The sequence below is a fragment of the Tupaia chinensis genome, unplaced genomic scaffold, assembly GCF_000334495.1.
Source record: "Tupaia chinensis unplaced genomic scaffold, TupChi_1.0 Scaffold000395_1, whole genome shotgun sequence".
Taxonomy (NCBI): domain Eukaryota; kingdom Metazoa; phylum Chordata; class Mammalia; order Scandentia; family Tupaiidae; genus Tupaia; species Tupaia belangeri.
The window spans coordinates 915,627-937,499 of record NW_006159897.1 but is presented as its reverse complement, the minus strand read 5'-3'; the positions used below and the strand labels follow the sequence as shown (position 1 = coordinate 937,499).

The following is a 21,873-nucleotide window of genomic DNA, read 5'->3' as shown; positions in this document are numbered from 1 at the left end:
TGTGCTCCCCCAAAAGGAAATTGAAATCAAAAGATAAACAGGTTTCAGGTGAACCTGAGTTATTGCCTGTAGCAACAATTTGAAACTTCCAAAAATCGAACAGTAAATGTATTAGGGAAGAAGATCAAGTTTTTTAATCCCTCCAAATAGGCAGTAAGTTTCTCATTTTCTGTTTTGCTTTGTTTTATCTTGCCTTGTCTTTTCCCCGCCCCCTTCAATATCCTCTGGTCGAGATGAAAGGCAGGCAGAAACCTGGAAGTAAACCTCAGACTTTCACTTAATAGACTTAATAGAAAGTCTAAGAAAAGCCTTTAGTTATGACACAAAGAGTGGAAAAAGGAAAAGAAAGAAAATCCCCAATTTTTCCTTTTTTTTTCTTCTCTCTTATTTCTTATGGCCCAGTTCCCAGACAATCCCACAAGGTCAAGACCCACAGCAGTGTCAGCAGGAGGGGCCGATAAGCAACTAAAACTCCAAAAGAGAAGAACTGTCTTCCTTGATCAGAAGAGCTGTGGTTCAAGAAGGCAGTACAAATACCTCATGCTTTCTTTTCTATTTCTCACTGCCCTGCTGTCACCAGATGTGGGCACTGTCATAGTCAGTATGTGGCAGAGCAGATTAACTATAGCTTCTGACTGAAAAGGGAAGCCCGAGACCCAAAGAGTACTAGGGAAATTGCAGAGAGCGTGAAGGTTGAGAAAGTAACCCCCCTAAAGTTATTTATGAACTTCTGAACTCCTGAACCCTATGTGAAAGTGTCTGATCTCAAACAGTACATCTACCAAAGACTGTGAGAACTGAACTAGTGGACAGGACTACTGGGTTCCAGACTGGCCTCTGGGTGGTACTATGCAGGGGAGATCCAACTATTAGGTCATTGGAAAAGCCATGATATTTTTCTAGGCAAAAATGCATCGTGACTTTTCCAACAACACAATAGTATTGTAAAGGTTTTGGAGACCTTTCAGAATTGACATTGGAACTGCAATGCATAGAAGACTGGTCAGAATTTATATTATGAATCCAACCAGATTGACTTTTTTTTTTTTTTTTTTTGAGTTTTTCTCCACGGGACATGCACTTGCCAGACAGAGAGACAGAAAGTGAGAAATCACCCCCCCGGAGGGATGGCCGTGCACAATCCCTTCTCCTCCATTCTCCTCTTGGGATCTTGGGCACGCACGCACATGTGCCCAGCGTGAGTTTAAGCCACCGGGTCCAGAACTCAAACCATGGTCGACTACGTGGGAATCCAGCAACATAGCCATTTTGCTAACTGCTGGTCCCAACCAACCATACTGACTTTCTGATAAAACAAAAATGTCAGCAGTCTGCATGTAGTTTAAACAAGACCCAGATTCTCATAACATAACATTCAAAAGATCCAGAATACAATCCAAAATTATTCAATATACAAAAATCCAGAAAAGTAAGTTAACTCACTTAGGAAAAATTATCAAGAGAAAATAATTCTGAGATGACATAGATGTTTGAATTATCTAACAAAAACTTGTAGGGCAACTATAGTAAACACTGTCCAAGAAGCCCAGCAGGTGGTATGCAGATTAAGGAACTAGATCCCACATGGCCAACTGAGCAGTTTGAGTCCTGAACCCACCAGCTTGAAAATTCATGCCAGGCACATGTGTGTGTATATGCCCAAGAGAAGAATGGAAAAAAAGGGATTGCAGTGTGGCCATACCCCCTGGGGGAGGATGATTTCTCACTTTATCTCTCTTTCTCTCTCTTGTGAGCACACACACCCTATAGCAAAATCTTAAAATCTTAAAAAAAAAAAAAAGGTTCAAGAGGTAAGAAAAATACTCTTGAAATGAATAAAAAGGTAGTCTCAGCAAAGAAAGAGAAGATGTAAAGAAGAACCAAATGGAAATGTTAGAACCGAAAACTGCAGTAACGATTTTATATATATGCATTTTTTTAATAATTATTTTATTTAACTTATTTATTTATTTTAATTTGATCAGAGAGGGACAGAGAAAGATTCAGAGAGAGAGAGGAAAAGTGAGAAAGCAAGCCACTAGGTCCAGTACTTGAACTGCAGTGGGACATGTGGGAGTCCAATGCCCTTAACCACCACGCTACCTGCTGGCCCTATGGTAATAAATTTTAAAACTCACTAATGGGCACAGTAGCACAATGGACATAACAGCAGAAAGAATCAGTAAATTTGAAGTAAAATGAACAGAAATTATCCATCTGAACAACAGATTAAAAAAATAACTAGGGACCAGCGGATGGGATAATGGTTATGTTGCTGGACTTCCATGTAGCAACTCCCATATTATCTCAATATTAGAGAAGCTGTTAAATAGAAACAAGAAATTTTACCAAATACTTTGCCAGAGGGCCAGTTGATGGCATGGTGGTTAAGACAACTGCAGTTCAAGTCCCAGACCCAGTGGCTTGAAACTCACACTGGGCACATGTGTGTGTGTGCCCCAAATCCTAAGAGGATAATAAAGGAGAGGGGATTGTGGCATGGCTATACCCCTGGGGGGAGGGGGGTGATGTCTTGCGTTCCTGTCTCTCTCTGTCTTTCTGGTGAGAGCACATGCCCAATGGCCAAAAGCTCTCTTTAAAAAACAAAAACAAACAAACAAACAAACAAACAAACAAAACTGGAATAGAACATCAGGGACCTTTGGGATAATAACAAAATGATCTAGCATTCATGTCAGTAGGGTTTCTGAAGAATGGGAGAAACAATGTGGTATAGAAAAAAAAATGGGAAAAACTTACCAATTTGGCAAATGACATAAACATAGACTTTCAAGAAGTTTAACAAAACCAAGCTGGATGAACTCAAGGAAGTCCACACTGAGGCATATCATAATCAAACTGAAAACTAAAGACAAAGAAAAAACTATTGCATGCAGCCGGTTAAAAATGATACCTTCCTTAAGGGGGATGTCAATTCCAGTGACTCGGGTTTTCTGCACATTAAATGTTAGCAGTACCTCATGGTTTGTGACAATCAAAAAATGGCCTCAGGCATTGCCAAATGTCCTCTGGAGGCAAAGTTGACCCCATTAAGGGATACTGAACTAAATTAAGTCCTTTGTCCTCCCAAACAGATTTTTAAAAAGAAATGTTCCAGTTTAATGTATTTTTCAATCATAGAATTTACAACTCTAAACTAAATGAACAAGCATGGGGTATGTCAAAAGGCACCTAGTTCCTCACTTCCCATAAAAGAGGGAATAAAAATTAATCCAAGTTTCTTCAGGTTTTGTAGTTTATAAAACATCAGCACTTAATCAAGTTTATTTTCAACGAGCCATAGATATACTGAGTCCTTATCCATTCTTCTCATCCAAGAAGGAAATTGCTACCTTGAGAAAGAGCTGATGAGGAGAGAATATTTCTACCATATGTTGAGGTGTTTGCAATTGAGATCAACTAATTCCGAAGCAACCTAAGAACAGTATTCTGGTTCCTGGCCAAAGCTCTTACCAGTTGAAGACTATGTTTAATTCCACATGGTAGGATTCTAAAAGATTTCAAGCAGCTGTAAGAAATACCATATTTCATTACACATATAGCAAATATTTGAATTAAGTAATACTTGTGATGCCTTAGATTATGGCAACCCAAAACTATGTATTTGCAGAACAGATTCTGAATATGACTGTCAGATTTATTTTAGTACCCTTTCAATCTCAAAGGAAATAAATATTATCTCAATATTAGAGAAGCTGTTAAATAGAAACAAGTTTTACCAACTAAATACTTTGCCAGAGGGTCAGTTGGTGGCATGGTGGTTAAGACAGCTGAATCACACATGGCTGAGTGAGTGGGCTGAGTCCCAGACCCGGCACTTTCAAAACACACCGGGCACATGTGCATATGCCCAAAATCCTGAAAGGAGAATGGAGGAGAAGGGACTGTGCCATGGCCATTTCCCTGGGTGTGTGCGTGTGTGTGTGTGTGTGAGGGGGGGGGGGGTGATTTCTCACTTTTTCTCTCTCTCCAAAGAGTGCATGAGCCCTATAGCAAAAACTTCAAAAAAATAAAGAAAAAAATACTTTGTCAGACCAACCTAGAACCCTATAAAAATATTTTGACACTGTGTTTATAAACTATTTAAGTTGAGAAAAACCAGTACTGTTCAATAATAGTTAATAAATACGTGCACCATTTTTACTTCTTAAAGTTTAATAGTTTCAAGTGAACACATGGGACCATAATTCACAGATGCCTTGCATAAGCATGTCCATAAAAAGTTTTTCTTTGGCTCTAAAGATGGAGTCTACAAGGTTTACTAAAATAATCCATTTTTATTATTTGGCAAGATCTAATCATTCCACTGAACAGTCATGACAAATCTATTGTAACTTTTACTTCCTCTCCCCTTTTATTTTTTCTGGAACTTGACTGAAGTCATCTTTGATGGCCAAAACAGAATAGGTATTTTATTTTATTATTCATTCAAACCTTTACTGATTACTTTTTTTTTAATTTATTTTTATTTTTTGGAGAGGTTTTTGCTATAGGGCGTGTGTGTTCGCCAGATAGACAGAGAGAGACAGAGAGATAGAAAGCAAGAAATCACCTCCCAGGGGGGATGGCCATGCTGCAATCCCTTCTCCTCCATTCTCCTCTCAGGATCTTGGGCACGCACGCACGTGTGCCCGGCGTGAGTTTTAATCCACCAGGTCCGGGACTCAAACCACGGTCGGCTACATGGGAGTTCAGCGACATAGCCATTACGCTAACTGCTGGTCCCTATTGATTACTTTATATGATAGGCATGATGGTGAGTACTAAAGTCTTAAAAGCGAGTAAGATACAAATCCTCGACTGGTACGTTCACAAAAGCTTGCAACCTAGTAAAGGAAGGAAATGTAGACATAAAAATTATTGCCTGCAAAGGTAAGACCTAAGGCCTCAAGAAGGCAAAGGATTGAGTAAGGCTTTCTGCCTAGGAAAATGGAGAAAGACTTCAGAGAGTGACATTTGATCAAGTTCTTAAGCCAGTGAGAAATGAGGGAAGTATGCTTTTCTACAGAGAGACTACCTAGGACTAGGTCCTGAATTTCTTTTCTTTTTAAAAAAATAATTATTTAACTTTATTTATTTTTATTTTTATTATTATTATTATTTAGTTTGACCAGAGAGAGAGAGAGAAAGCAAGAAAGCAAACCACCAGGTCTGGGACTCAAACCATGATTGACCTTGTGGGAGTCCAGCATCTGCTGGTCCCTAGGTCCTGAGTTTCTGACCAAGTCTAACACATACTAGGAAACAATGCTAGGGGAAGATGATGCAGATGGTACTCTCCTTTATAGTAATGAGTTGCAAAATTGTATTAGGTTAATTTAAAAAAAAAAAAAAACAAGCCGAGTGGTGTCCTCAGTATCCCAGCTACTTGGATGACTGAGGAGGAGGATTGTGAAGTCGTGAGACCCTGTCTTAAACCAAAAACAAAAACACTATACGTACATACATACATACATACATAAATACACACACTCACACAATTTTTAAAAATTAAAAAGATGTATTAGGTCGCCTCTTTTTAGGACCAAAAGCTCACGTCTGTTACACAGCTGACTGTAGAAGAAGGACCTATAGCATGGTGAAGTGTTTATAGTAGGGCAACAGCTACCTGAGGGCTAGAACGACAGGTTAGGAGGGGTATAAGGATTTTGAATCTCAATTTAAATAATTGGTATATTGTCATCTCACCAACTAAGGATGCTAAGGGAGATTTTTTTTTCAAAATAATTATTTAACTTGGTTAATTTATTATTGTTTTTTAATTTGACTAGAGAGAGAGGTAAAGTGAGAAAGGAAACCACCAGGTCTAGGACTTGAACCGCAGTCAGCAATGTGGGAGTCCAGCACCTTAACCACCATGCCATTTGCCACTCCCACAAAGAGAGATGTTTAGGCAGGAGTATGACATAATCAGCTTCGTTTTTTGAAGGTATTGTGGAGAATAAGTAGGAATTGGAAAAAACTTGTCTTAGTGAGGAAGGTGTTGCGTTAGTAATTTGGATGATGATTTTTATTCTATCATATTAATTATGGCAGAGTATAGTTCCATACTTGAAATGACATTCTCTTCCGAAGTTCTTGCCCATGTACTATTCACCTATTAAAAATAATTTACTACTGAGGCCAGCAGTGGCATGGTGGTTAAGGGCCCTGGACTCCCACATGACCTACCACAGTTCAAGTCCCAGACATGACAGCTTACTTTCTCTCTCTCTCTCTCTCTCTCTCTCTCTCACTCACTCTCTCACTCTGTCCTTCTCTGGTCAAATTAAAATAAATAAACATAGTTAAATAAAATAATTCTTTAAAAAATAATAATAACTAACTACTGTCATTCGTGAAAATATAGATGAACCTGGAAGTGAAATAACTTAGATACAAAAAAGAGAAAAATCACATGTATCTCACTCATGTGGGAAGTAGAAAGTTGACCTTGTAGAAGCAGAGAGCAGCAATTACTAGAGGCAGGGAAGGGTCAGGATGAGGTGGGTTGGGAAATGTTGGCTAATGGTTACAGATTAGTTAGACCAGAGGAGTAAGTTCTAGTACAGAAGGGTAACTATAGAAAACAAGAATGTCTATTTCAGAATAGCTAAAGACTTTTTTGTATCTCAACACAAAGTAATGCTAAATGTTTGAGATGATAGATATGCTAATTACCCTGATTTGATCATTATATATCATATTCATGTACTGAAAAATCACACTGTATTTCACAAATAGGTACAATTTTTATGTGTCTATTATCTTTTAAATTAAGTCTTCATATCAACTAAGAATAAATTCAACAGATTTTTGTTATTGCTGTTTATGAAAGATCTACCAATAATTTAAATACAGAATATTGCTAGTCAGTCCATCCTAATCAGATTTCTAAAGGATAGCTACTCCACTAGCCAATGGCTCTTTAGCTTACTGGGAAAAGGAAAATGATCTAACTAACCATTATTTCAAGATTCATAGAGTCATGATGACTAAGAAGACCTAGGTTTGGATTCACCTCATCATACAGGGCTGACAGCAAGTCAGTGAGAGATCCACCCAAGATCTTAGCCTCCACCCTTTGAGGTGTTTTTTTTTTTTAAAAAAAAAAAAGTGTATTTAATACCATTAGCTACAAAACAATGAACAATTATCTGGGAGGCAAGGAGATTTTGCTCTGATTTCTTTGTCATCTAAGAAACAGTTGAAGATGCTGGGAATGTTTAGTGAAGAAAAAGTAAATGTTTAGTTAGAAAAAGTAAGTCTTAGTTAGGATTCAACATCTGTCTTCAAATACTAGGTGACCTGTCCTTTAGGAAATGGTGGAAGAGCACTAACTCTATGAGGCTACAGGAGTTATACCAATTAGCTAAACTTAAATAGAGACAGGTTTTACTCATCCGAAGGCTGACTTTCTAAGTTATTGCGGTCTTGAAGTCAGCAAGGACTGTCCTAGAATTTGAGTTCTGCTTTGTTGTAGCTTTGCAACATTCTCTGGAATGGACTTTATTCTTGTTGATATCGTACTATGAACACAGTTAAATATTCCAAAAAGCAAGTCTCAAAATATGTTGAATTGATTAGCCAAAATAATCTGATTTGAAACTTAATTTGCCTTAGCATTTAGAAAAACAGAAAGTGACTTCATGCTAGCTAGTGGTGCAGCAGTAGTGTAACACTCCTTCATACTGGATCCATGTGGGAGGGTTCTGGGCTCGTATGCTGAGACCTGCTTGTACACATAGGGTATGTGCATGTATATCTGTCATCCAGGCTGGCTGAGGCCGAGGGTAGAGTGCAGAATTAGGATTTTTGGTGGAGATGGCTGTATCTCTTTTTGGTGGAGATAGCTGTATCTCTCTCTCTCTCTCTCTCTGTGTGTGTGTGTGTGTGTGTGTGTGTGTGTGTGCGTGTTTATTGCTCTCATGGAAGAAAAAAATAAATAAACTTAAAAAAAATTGGAGGACCAGCAGGTGGTGTGGTGGTTAAGGCGTTGGATTGTTATATGGCCCACCACGGTTCAAGTCCCAGATCTGGTGGCTTGAAAATCATGCTGGACATGTGTGGGTTCCTGCCCAAAAGCCCAGGAGGAGAATGGAGGAGAATGGCGGAGAAAGGATTGCAGCATGGCCATCCCTTCAATGGATGATTTCTCACTTTCCTTCTCTCTCTCTCTCTCTCTCTCTCTCTCTCTCTCTCTCTCTCTCCCTCCCCAGCAAGCACGTGTACCTTATGACAAATACACACATAAAATGGATATAGGGCCAGCCCTGTAGCCTAGTGGTTAAGGGAGCTGGGAGCTGGATCCCACTTGGTTGACCATAATTTGAATCCCAGCCCAGGTGACTTGAAAAAAATGCCCACCACTGTGCTGTGTATGTGTGCTCCAAAATCCCAACAGGATGGAGAAATGGAGGAGTAAGGATTGAGGCATGACCATACCCCATTGGGGGATGATTTCTCCCTCTCTCTCGTTCTCTTTCCTTGTGCGTCTCTATGGCCCTCTGTGACAGGTACACACACCCTTTGTCAATTAAAAAAGAAAAAAAAAACTGGATAAGATGCTGAACTGGTGATAGCATTGTAATGAGAATAAGAACCAACATTTATGGAATGTGCAGTGTGTGCCAAGCTTACTGTTAATCACATAACCCTGGGCATCTCATTCAATCCTTAGAACAACTCTATGGAGTATGCACCATAATCCCATTTTACAGAAGAGTAAACAGCTCATAGAACTTAAAGTTAGTTAGTTAGTTAGTTAGTTAGTTAGTTAGTTAGTTAGTTAGTTAGTTATTGCCAGGGGGTATGTGTATTGGCCAGACAGAGATGGAAGGATGGGGATCGGGGAGAAAGCACTTTCCAGTGAGATACAGTCACATCGCAATCTCTTCTCTATTTCTTCATCCTGTGAAGATTTGGGGCATGCAAACACACATGCTCAGCATGTTTTTTTAAGCCCCTGGGGCTGGGATTTGAATCACATGTCATAGCTGGTCATGTGGGATCGGGCTCCCTTAAGTACTGGACTTAAAGTTATTTAGTCTGACCCTGGGTCTATCTTGAAAGATTTGAGCACTTTTCTCCCCTCAAGTAGTCTGTCATTTCATGCACAGTTGCCCACTAACCATAAATCTATTTTTTAATTTCTCTGGTTGTATTCAATAAACCACATTCTTGGTGAAAAGGACACTCTACAAGAATTTCTTTTTTATTCCTTAGGCTAACTTTACTCTTACGCCTATTTTAATTCAGGAGACCAGTAAACCAGCTGTAGTTTTGAGATGATGCTATTAGGCTAAATATCAATATCAGAGGAAGTTAATGACTGGTCCTTAGTCTAGCAGTTAAGAGAGCTGGATCCCACGTGGCCAGCCATGGTTCAGATCTTGGCTCTGGCAGCTTAAAAAACAGCAAACACATGTATGTGCATGCCCATATCCCCACAAATAGAGGAGAAGGAACTGTGACATGATCACACCCCGCTGAAGGGTGCATTCTCTGACTTTCTCTGGTTAGTTTGTGTGCCTTCTGGCAAATGAAGGGGAGGAGGAAAGGAGAGAGAAAGGAAAGAAATTAGTTTCTAGTTTAGGTTAAATATTGAAGATCAGCTAGTTTATTTTAAAAATTGGGAATTTAGTTCAAGAGTTAGATTAACATTACTTTACTTTGTTTAAATTAGTTGAATACGCATAAATCAGACTGGATTCGAGTTGTTTTGCTTACCTCTCTGTTCCTCTCACTAGACCAAAAAGCCACTTGTCTGTCTTTTGTGTATTGAAGGCCCTTAGTGAAAACTAGTAAAAATGAGTGAGCAAGTGCATGAGTGAGTATGTGAATGAATAAACTCATATCAGGTTCTCAAAGAATCTCTGCTTTTTGCTTCTTAATTCAATGGATGACATGTAAATGAGCAAATCTACTAATGATTTATTTTCCTAAGTAATCTCTGGATTTTTCTACCCCAGCACTATTAAGACTAAAGGGCATGGATTTTCTAAACAATGTGGTCTGGTTTGCTCCACCCAAGACTACATTTATAATCCAGCCAACCACGTAGTAGGTGTGAGCTCTCTGTCACCCTGGGGAGAGGTGCAGCTTTGACTCTGCACAGTCATACCTGTCACAGGAGTTAAAGGACTTGCCTTTGCAGGTACATAAGGAGACAGGATCATGTACTAAAGAAAACATATTATCATGGTCACAGTGAGAAATTACTAACAAAGCTGAGGTAGTACATTTTTGTAAAGCTCAGCATATTGAAAAATGGTCTTTCGGCATATAGAAAAATAGAAGCATATTTCTGATACTTTTTAGTTTATTACCTTATGGTCTAAGCCAGAGTTCTATAATTCATTCTGATTTTAATTGGGCAAGTTTATTTACATCAGCCATTGAGAGTTTATGCTTAACTGATTATTCATTTAGCGACAGTAAAAAGGTCTTTCTATTTACTACTATTTCGAGTAAAGAAATAACCCTAGCATGAGAAATTGTGTTTCTTGAAGAATTAAGAAAATGAAAGATGACAGTGAAAAGAGTTGTTTCATCTACTTTGTTCCCCGTAGCATTTTAACTTTTCTCTTTAACAAGTGCTGTTTATACCTAGGAGGCGGCGGGTACCTTGGTGTAGGTGGTTCAGTGCTCACAGGCAGCCCACAGCAGCAGGCCTTCCATCCGAGCGTGGACTGCCACGTTTGCCTACCAGTCACATTAGTCAGCACTGTAGAAGATGCCCCAGATATTTCCCTTCATGATTAAAGTTGTATCTTATTCTAATGAAAGTCTGGTTCCTCTGTATGGTTTTCCCCTAATTTTCTCACATCTTCTAGTGGCATTAGACTTTTGTCTAAAAGAATACTGTCCCCACCCCACCCTCCAAGAATAAAGTAGATCACAAGGCTAATGTTCATGCTCTGATTTTTTTTTTTTTTTTTTGAGAGATTTTTGCTATAGGGCGTGTGGGCTCACCAGAAAGACAGAGAAAGACAGAGACAGAAAGCGAGAAATCACCCCCCCAAGGGGGATGGCCACGCCGCAGTCCCTTCTCCTCCATACTCCTCTCAGGATCTTGGGCGTGCACGCAAATGCGCCCAGTGTGAGTTTAAGCCACTGGGTCTAGGACTCAAACGATGGTCTAACTACATGGGAGTCCAGCAACATAGTCATTGTGCCAACTGCTGGTCCCTCCATGCTCTGATTTTTACTAAGTACAGAGCTGGTGCCAGCAGGTAGCATTGTGGTTAAGGTGCTGGATTCCCACATGGGCAATTGCATTTGAATCCCAGACCTGGCAGCTTAGAAATCACAACAAATAGATGATTGATTGATTGATTGATTGATTGATTGATAAAATGTTTAAAAATAATAATAAGACCTACAGAGCCATGTTTCTTGACAGACAAAGGGAACAGTGCAAAAACACTAAATACCATTCAAAAACCTGGTTCAGGTCATTAAGCCCAACCCAACTTTCTCCAATAAGCAGTTTGGAGGAGACAGTTGCCCCTGTCTTCAGAGTCTGCATGGATTAGAGAATCTGTTATTATAAAGACATATGAACATGAGCTTTGACAACCTGAAAGTGCATACACCACAAAAGTACGGATTTGACCCCTTCAGCCAGAATTTACATCTTAAACTCACTGAGCATGAAACATTAAAATCATCTGAAACCCTCTCATTAAATATTTAATCTGGTTTTCCTCCTTTTCTCTTATTCTCACTCTGACTCAGCATAAGGTCGGGATTCCTCGACTAGTCATCACAATAGATTTACTTTAAAAAGAAAAGCTTCCGTGAGAGACCAGAGGCCCCCAAATTTGTCATTTAACCCAACCACATAGATCCCTTGATCGATTGCTCGTTGTACTCACACGTGGTTATATTAATTATGCTCTTTATTCTTTTTCTTTCCTGTCTGGGAAGTTCCCAGGTGTAAACTTGCAGCTCTCCAGGAATAGGGATCCTACCAGGGCCCACCCAGAGTAGCACTTGCTCCTCACAGAAAGCTGTTCTGGCATGTCTGCCTCCTCCATGAGACTGGGAACTCTGTAGGGCAAACACCAGACCTTACTGAGCTCTGAGTCCCACTCATTCAACCAACATATGCATTCGTGATGTGCCAAGTACCAAAGTAGTTTCTGGGAACACAAAGATAATTAAGATGTGTCCCTGATCTCAAAGAGACTCCTATTTATGAGGAGAGAAAAAGATGTGATAAGCATAATAGTAATGTTTTGTGTTAAGTGTTTTATAAGGACCACCCCAATAAAACACCGTGCCATAGAGACTATTTTTTAAAGTTATTTTATTTTATTTTATTATTTTATTTTTATTCATTGTCATTATTTTATTTGTAATTTTTTTGAAGTTGACCAGAGAAAGACAGAGAGAGAAGGAAAGTGAGAAGCAAACTGCCAGGTCCAAGACTTGAACCACGGTCAGCCATGTGGGAATCCAGCCGCCTTAACCACCACACCACTGACTGGCCCCAAACCTATTAAACATCTCCTTTTTGCCAATGAGAAATCTAAAGTCTTGGAAAATCATTCAACTTGTGTGCAAACTGTACCATGGTAATTTGAACACAAGCAGTTCCATTTTAGAGTTTGAACTTTTAACCACGAAATTATACAGATTAGGCGTGATAAGAGAATGTACTATATAATCATGAGAAGGAAATGATCTAATTTATTTTTTTTTGGGGGGGGACGAGGGACAAGATGAAGTTACAAGAACGTTTTCACAAAGTATCTTGTAGAATTATACCAGGTAAAGAGAAGAAAGGAGAGTCCAAACAGAAGTGGCTTGAAAAAAGCAGAGAGGTGACAGCTGGACCTAAGATTTTCTGATGTGGCTGAATGTCACGGTTAGGGGATTGTGGAAAGGGAAGTAGACCCATTAGACAGGGAAAGTTATGGATGAGTTAAGAAATTTGAACTCTGGGACCAGCAGTTAGCGTAATGGCTATGTCGCTGGACTCCCACGTAGTCGACCGCGGTTCGTGTCCCGGACCCGATGGCTTAAAACTCACGCCGGGCGCGTGTGTGTGCATGCCCAAGATCCCAAGAGGAGAATGGAGGAGAAGGGATTGCGGCGTGACCATCCCCCCTAGGGGGTGATTTCTTGCTTTCTTTTTTTTTTTTTTGGAGAGATTTTCACTATAGGGCACATGCGCTCACCAGACAGACAGAGAGAGACATAGAGACAGAAAGTGAAAGCGAGAAATCACCCCCCAGGGGAGATGGTCATGCTGCAATCTCTTCTCCTCCATTCTCCTCTCGGGATCTTGGGCATGCACGCACACGTGCCCAGCGTGAGTTTTAAGCCACCGGGTCCAGGACGCGAACCGCGGTCGACTACGTGGGAGTCCAGCGACATAGCCATTATGCTAACTGCTGGTTCCCGATTTTCTTGCTTTCTTTATCTCTGTCTCTATCTCTCTGCTGAGTGCACGTGTCCTATAGCAAAAATTTCTCTCAAGAAAAAGAAATTTTATATATATATATATACACACACACCCACACACATATACATACATATATGTACATATTCATACACACACACACACATACACACGTAAGGAATGGCCTTAAAGCTCAATGTTAAGTTTGGGTAAAAGGAACTGGATCACACACGACTGACCACATTTCTAGCCCTAGACCCAGTTGTTGAAAAACATGCTAGGTACGTGTGCATGCATGTCCAAAATTCTGATGGGATGGAGAAATGGAAGAAAAGGATTTTGGCTTGACCATGCTCTACTGGGAGGTTCTCTCTCTCTCTCTCTCTCCCCCTCTCAAGTGCACATGCCCTCTGGCTATAAAAATAAATAACTTTTAAAATATGCATATCTGCATATGTATATATACTTTATAGTAGAATGATAAGAACTCATACTTATGTTTAGATACACAAACTTGAAGGAATACATTAAATCATAATGGTGATGGTTTTGTATTAGAACTTTTATCATCATTTAGGCTCATATTAATGAGGGGGAAAAAGAAAAAAAATAATGTCTTCCCTTTTTCATTTCCATACCTGAAGCAGTTGAGGTCACTCTTCTTCCCTGTGTAAAAGAAATTTAAGTCAGCTAATCTCAAATAACAGAAAATACTTGACTTCAAGCATATATAGTTTCATAATTTTTTCCCTTATACAAAAGGAACATTGATTTTATTCCTTAATATCTGTATCATTTTTCTTACAGAGTCATTTTTGTTCAAGGCTTAAGGGTCTGCTCTTTTCAACTTTTTAATGAAATAGAATCCAGAGGCATATTTAGTCTATTGAATTTGATAGTCTTTTGATAATCCAGATATTTTATCACTAGAGAATTTCAGTTTATTGTTCTTCTATTCCAGTATGTGAACTGTCTGATAGCAGGTATGTTTTAGTTCAAAGATTGCATCTTTGGGGAATAATATTACAAGAAACAATTGTTTCTCATTTCTACTGCAATACACTGGAGACGTATTTACAGTGGGGGTGGAGATAACATGAGGTGATCTTTTCCTTGTTCTCGTGCCTTGAGGACAGGGACCATGGCCCCAGCATTCAGACTAGGATTCGATGGGTCCAGCCCAAGTATCTGAATACAGTCTGTGTGAATTTGTGTTTCACATGTAAGCACAGTCCAGTCTTCTAACAACTTTGCAGACTAATGGAATTGTTATCAGAAGAAAATGGTTAATTTCTAGGCTATTTACTAGCCTATGAAGGATTTGAACTGGGATTCAAAATGAAGAAAGAGGCAGAAACTGTGATGCTGTTTTATGAGGTTAACCAAGGGCCTATCTAGTGAAATGCCTCCCCTCCAACTTTTTACAATATCTAAAATTTCCACTAGCACCGAGCTCCTTAATGAGTTGTATATATCTTATTATCTTGGCTTCAGGAATTAGCCAATTCATAATGCATGTTTCATTAATTTGTTTAACACACTAGTAATAGGAACCCCAAGCAAGTAGAGTGTCAAAAGGTATGGTTTGCATACATACCAGGTAAGACGGTTTGGAACACATTTGACTTCCGGAGTTTCCTGTTTTGGCATTTGGTCTTAGTAGACAATGTTTGGTTGACCCATAGAAATTCATGTGTTGGACTTGATTGTATTATAAAGCTGTTAAGTGAAAATTTAATTCCTTCATGGTTGGGACCCTCCTGTTTGGGGCCTTTTAGATGTGACAATGTCATTAGGTGAGGGCTTGCATGATTAAGTTATGGCAGGGTTTATAAGGAGAGAAAAAGCCACACTCATAACCATGGTGCTTTGCTGTACTAAAGGTTCTGCCTTCTGCTATTTTGTGATGCTTCGGACTTCCCAGCCATGAGAACCATAAGTCAAAATAAACTTTCTCTTACATTCACCTATTCTCAGGTATTTCTGTTAGCAGTACAATAATGGACTAAGAGTCTGTGGGTAAATGGAATTAAAGTACAAGTTGTTGTATTTTTTTAATTTTATCTATTCATTCATTTATTTCAATTTGACCAGAGAGATACTCACACAGAGAGAAAGGGAAAGTGAGAAAGCAAGCCACCGGGTCTAGGACTCAAACTGTGGTCAGCCATGTGGGAATGTCCAGCGCCTTAACCACCATGCCACCTGCTGGCTCCCTAAAGTATAAGTTTATTTCCAGGCAAAAATTTTGAAATCCATGCAGTTTTTTCATAGTACACATTCTCCATGAACTTTTTTGCAGCTACCACTCCTCTCAATATCTTGCAGGGGGATATGATTGTAATAAAAGCTCAACATTGGAGCATAACCCTTAGGGGCCCTTTGAAGTCAGGGGTCACTTGGAGGGATTTAAAGGCCAGGACGATAAGGAGGTACATCAAAATCAAATCAACCAGTTTGTACCAAACACTGCCTACTGGAAATCAACAGAGTAAGTTCCATCAGTGAGTATTTAAAAAAAAAGGAAAATATGATATGGCCCTCTTCACTCAAGGGAGTTGAGTTGACATTGCAAGCGAAGTCTGGGAAACAAATAATGATAATATTTGTGAAGTGTTTACTGAATGTTAGGTACCATAGGTATCGGTTTCATTAATGCTTACAACAGCCCTATGAGATAGGTACAATGATTATATACACCTTACAGATCAGGAAACTGAGGCACAGGAAGACCTGAAGTCTTTGATATATCAGAGCAGACATTCCAACTTCAGAGTCCTTGCTCTTAAGCATTATATTATACTGTCTCCCAGACAGACTTTATATATTTCAGGGTCTCTGGTGAAAGGTGGAAGAAAAATTTAAGTATATGCTGGCAAAGCAATCCGTCCACAATGCCAGATTTCTTCTACCTCATTACCTGGAATCTTGTAAACTATGGAGCATATGAAGAATCTGCTTGCCTGTTCTAAGAGTATTTGGCCCACGGTAATGTAGAGGACACTTATGACCCCCAAACCCAAGTTTTTAATCTGACCCTAAATATTCTCGAATTTGGGCTAATTGAACCTAGCAGATTTTCTATCTTTCCTTTCCTTCCTTCCTTTCTTCTTTCCTTCTTTCCTCCTCTTTCTTTCTCCCTCTTTCTTCTTTTTCTTTCCTTTTCTTCTTCCTTTCCTTTCTCTCTCTCTCTTTTTCTTTCTCTTTCATTGTTCTGAAATCTTAGCTGAGAAATATTTTCTTTTTGGACTTGCTACTTGAAATGTGGGTAGTTGAGCAGTTACTGGTGGCCTTTGATCCCATTAGAGAGTTCTAAATTGGATGCCTGGATCCTTGAATGAAATCTGATATTAAAATAACACCAAGCTGCAGTCATCGGAGATTGTAGTGTAATGTATATGTTCAGAATAACCAAGACTTGGGGAAAATAAAAGGAGTTTCACTTGGCTTGGTTTGCTCACTGTGACTTTCCTTTCACATATCCTTACATGTCAGGGACCCAGCAGGACATAAAATACCTGACTCCATTTAGGGAATTTTAGAAGCTATGAGAGCTTGATAAACAACAGCACTCCCTTTAAGAAAACCTTCTTTAAGAAAACCCAGTGACAAATGCTGCTATTTATTTTAATTTCTCAATGTTGAGTCACTACCTTGATGCCATCTTCCCACACTATCTTATCCTCCATGGATCTACAGTTCATCACATTTGGCCTTTTTTTGAAACCTGACCCAATGACCTCCTATTTGCAGATAGACTGTTTTTCTTTTGTTTTTGTTTTTTTTTTTCTGATTGCAGAATTTTCTTTATTATTCATTCATTAAATCGCTATACATCATTTAGATTGTGAAGATACTTTTCCCAGTATGATTTACACCTCACTGCAGCCCAGTTAAGACTATTATATACATACTCCTCAACAGATAATAAACCTTATCTGTGTCCCACAAGTGTCTTACCTCTCCATTTTCCCCCCAAATTTCCTTTCCTACGCTCTTCTTCTTTCACACTCTCTTTCCACTTTGTCTCTAGTGTCCATTACAATTTTTAATATTTTTATGTTCTCCAGTCTTTCAGTCTCTACCACAGAGTGTGGACAGTCGGAGGCTCTGTTTAATCTGAGTCTTAGTATTTTCTTCTCTTTTCGTTAATTTGCTATATAGTGCATGTGCTCACCAGAGAGAGAGAGAGCAAGAGAGAGGAAGCACCCCACCCTTCCCCACAGGGAAAGATGACCATCCTGCAGTCCCTTCTCTTCTGTCTCGTCCTTCTGGGATTTTTGCGCACACCCGGGGTTTTCAAAGCTGCTGGGTCCAGGACTAGAACTGCACAGTTGGCCAAGTGAGATCCAGCTATCTTAACCACCACACCACCGGCTGGCCCAATATTTTTTTAAGGGGAGTCTGTGGACCTTTCTTTTTTGCCCTGTCAGCAGGGGCCAGCAAATGCCTTCAGCCAAATCAGTAATTACTGTTACACAAACATGGTTTTTCAGCTTGCTTCTAGATTATTAAACAGATATTTACTTTAAGCTTCCAATTTGCCCCAGCAGGGCCAAGACGAGGGCGAGACCGAGAGCTTCTTTCCATGCCATATCCTAGGAGCCCATATGCCCAAGCACCGTGCAGGGCACCTGTGGTCTAAGAGCTGATAAAAATATGGCCTTTCCTCCTAACACCGAGAGGCCTATGGGAGGCACAAACATCGGCCAGGGGATGTTCTTGTTCATGTTTCAAAGCAGAGATTAAGCCAGGGTGCGCGTTTTCCCCACTCTCAGTAGCTAACTACATAAAAACTCAAAACACAAGATAAAGTCTTTTGGATATATCATTTCCTTTAAAATAACTGGTACATTTTCCTGGAAGCAATAATCAGATACTATTCTGTTGAACTCAGAATTAGCCTAGGGAAGAATATTTTAGATCCTGTGTTTTTGTTTGTTTGTTTGTTTGTTTACCAACTAGGTAGAAGGATGAAATTCTGTTTCTTTTTTTGCCTCAAAAGATAATAATAAAAAATGCATAGGTTAAAATATATATATAGCCCTTAAGTGGATTTACTGTCTAATAACTTTGACAATGCCTTCTTTAAATTAAAATTATAGTCAGTCAAACTGATAATTTTGGATAAGAAAAGTTAATTTCCCCTTTTGTTTTTTAACTTAGCTTTTGGGAACCACACTGCAAAATTCCTTTTATGATACCAAGATAGGAGACTGGACATTTATGTTCATTTGTAATGACTTTAGTTCTACAACTCAACTTCTAAGCAAATATGACATATTTCACCCTGATCCTTTCTCTCGTTTCTTTCTTTCTTTCTTCCTTTCTTTCTTTCTTTCTTTCTTTCAGTCAGGATCTTACCTTGTCACAGTCCTCTTGCCTTAGCCTCCCCAAGTGGCTGGTCATAGGCTCTCATCCGCTAGATTAGATCAGGAATCAAACTCAAGTCTCCCGTATGATCTCAGCCATGTGAAACATGGTATCTTAACCGTGCACACCATTATGACTGGGTCTCTCTCTTCTTTGATATCATTTGATTTTGAAGATGGGAGAGCCATTCAGGCTGTATTCTTGTTTATTTCTGTCGGCTGTGAAGACCATCAGTGCATATCAGCTAGTATTAGAATGGGCCATTTGGTTGAATGTGTTTATTACTTTAGGACCATGCTGGCTTTTTTTTCCCTCCTTATTCATGATAGAGTGAGCACATGCACACGAGAGTGAGAGAGGAAGAGAGGGAGAGGCAGATGAGCACCCGCCACAGGGTCTGGATGTGCCACAATTACCTTTCCTCCAGTCCTTCAGCCCATTAGATCAAGGCCAAGCTGGAGAGTCAAGCCTTGTTCACCATATGGGTTCTACCTTCTCTTCAACAGCACATTATCCCTGGATCACCGAGCTGGCCCCATGGCTGGCTCTTCTGCTACCAGTTAGTGGGCTTTTTAAGACATAAATAATTTAAAATTAAATTTCTATCACATTTTTAAAATTCTTTCTTAACTTCTTCTTAATTACAGAGCAAAGAGATTGCATTCCAACTTCATGAGGATTTAATGAAGGTCCTTAATGAGCTTTATACGGTAAGCATATAATCTTTCTTCTTTTGCAAGAATTTTTGGTTTGGATTGACAAAATAACAATGCTCATTTTGGAATTCATTCCAAGCCAGAATTTTGGTAGAGTTTCCTCTGGTTAAAATATGGGGCCAAGTGGATAGATGCACACACTTCCTTTGTCACTCCTTCCTCATTTAGAGAGAGACTACATTTACATAAATAGACACATTACTACACTTTTAGAAATTAGAGTATAGATCTCTCATAGCATTTATTTTTAACTAGTCAGATTGTATTTTATTTGTACACATGTTCAGTCCCAGAGTATTTTGCTTAAAATTGTTGCTACTCTGGGACTTTAACTATTTTGAGTTGCATTATTCCAGTTAGTTTAGCATCCCCTTCCCTATTTCAATTCAGTTAATTATTTAGCTAATGACTAACAAAATTACAGTTACATTGGGGAGGATATCTATTTTCCCCCTATAAATATTTGGGGTTTTTTTATGACTTATATTGTATTTAAGGTGCTACATATAAACATAAGAAATATTTTTTTCAAAAGTAAAACCAATGGTGTTACAAATTGGAATTAGTGGTATACCTATGTAAATTTTTTATGTTTAATAATCATATTATTGGTGGTACTGGGTTTTTATTTTAAAGGGGAGTAAAATAATATACTAAGAAATTAGTAACAACTTGTACTAATAATAGATAGTTGCATATTTTGCACAAAATTATTTGAATTTTTCTTTATAGGCATATTAAACCTGAAACATGCTATTAAAATGTTTCTTGATTTAGCCAAATGATATATAGTGATTGAATGTTAAAAAAGGGAATAAATAATAATAATAATAATCTGAAAAAAATGATGAAAAGCTATTGATGATAATATGGATAGTAATGTCTTTGTCTTGACTGATATGAATGGTAATTGTGCTGGAAAAAGAAATGTAATACACTGTAAAGATACATGTGATTCAATGTAATATTAAAAAATTATGGAGACCAGCAGTTAGCATAATGACTACGTCACTGGACTCCCATGTAGTCGACCACGGTTTGAGTCCCAGACCTGGTGGCTTAAACTCATGCCGGGTGAGTATGCATGCATGCCCAAGATCCCGAAAGGAGAATGGAGGAGAAGGGATTGTGGTGTGGCCATCCCAGGGGGGTCTCACTTTCTTTCTCTCTGTCTCTGTCTTTCTGGCAAGCACACGTACCCTATAGAAAAAAAAAAAAAAGAAAGAAAGAAAGAAAGAAAAACTATAATAATAATAAATAAAATTTAATTTAAAAAAGTAAAAAAAGTTTGATGATTTACAAATTCTATTTGTTCCTAAAAAGCTGCCAGCTTCTGTGAATTAAGTTTTTTGTGCTCCCTTGACACTTGCTAATTATAAGAAACTGTAAGGTAAAGTCTTATAAAGTGAGTGATATTTTTACAAAATGAACTTTCTAATTGTGTGTATGTATGTGTGTGTTGTATGAGGGATAAATCTGAATATTTATAGAGCACATTTGCTATAACTGAACTTATTTATTAAATTGAAAGTTTCTATATGTTAATTTCTCCTTCAGAAGCTTTTAACTTTACATGCCTCATGTTATAAAGTTATTTCCATATACCAAATACCTAGTAAAGTTGAGTTTTAGATGATAAAGACCAATTAGTAGGCCCTGCTTTATATGATTTGTTAATTTCCAATAACCTAAGGTATCAACTATTTCTAGAAACCCTATATATATTTTTTTGAGAGGTTTTTGCTATAGTGCGCATGCGCTCACCAGAAAGACAGAGAGAGATAGAGAGATAGAAAGAGAGAAATTACCCCCTGGGGGGATGGCCACACCGCAATCCCTTCTCTTCCATTCTCTTCTCAGGATCTTGGGCACGCACACACACATGCCCAGCATGAGTTTAAGCCACTGGTGGGGACTTGAACCGCAGCCAACTACATAGGAGTCCAGCGACATAGCCATTGTGCCAACTGGTGGTCCCAGAAGCCCTGTATTTTAAAAGTTAAATGAACATTGTGCCTCTGAGACTTTCAAAGGAGAATAAGCAGAAAGTCTTATGTTGTGTTTAATGAACTATTTAAAGATGAAGACTTTGCAGCACTTTCCTTGTTGTTCCCTTTGTTTAGACATTGTTTTACCTAGAAATATAAACTAATCCCTAACACTGTAAGGAAAAATCGATAGAATGTCATAAAAACATTCATCAGTGGGAACCAGCAGTTAGCGTAATGGCTATGTCGCTGGACTCCCATGTAGTCAACCGCGGTTCGCGTCCTGGAACTGGTGGCTTAGAACTCACGCCGGGCGCGTGTGCGTGCATGCCCAAGATCCCGAGAGGAGAATGGAGGAGAAGGGATTGCGGCGTGACCATCCCCC

The 21,873-nt window shown here is 38.9% G+C and overlaps 1 protein-coding gene across 2 annotated transcripts in view; it reads left to right on the top strand.

Annotated features, from left to right (window-relative positions):
- SRGAP1 (SLIT-ROBO Rho GTPase activating protein 1) overlaps window positions 1–21,873 on the top strand; it is a 353,136-nt gene that overhangs the window by 189,156 nt on the left and 142,107 nt on the right. For both annotated transcript variants that reach the window (XM_006154138.3, XM_006154137.3), the window contains exon 4: window positions 19,432–19,494. In XM_006154138.3, coding sequence (XP_006154200.1) covers window positions 19,432–19,494 — 63 coding nt within the window. The remainder of the gene's footprint in view (window positions 1–19,431; window positions 19,495–21,873) is intronic.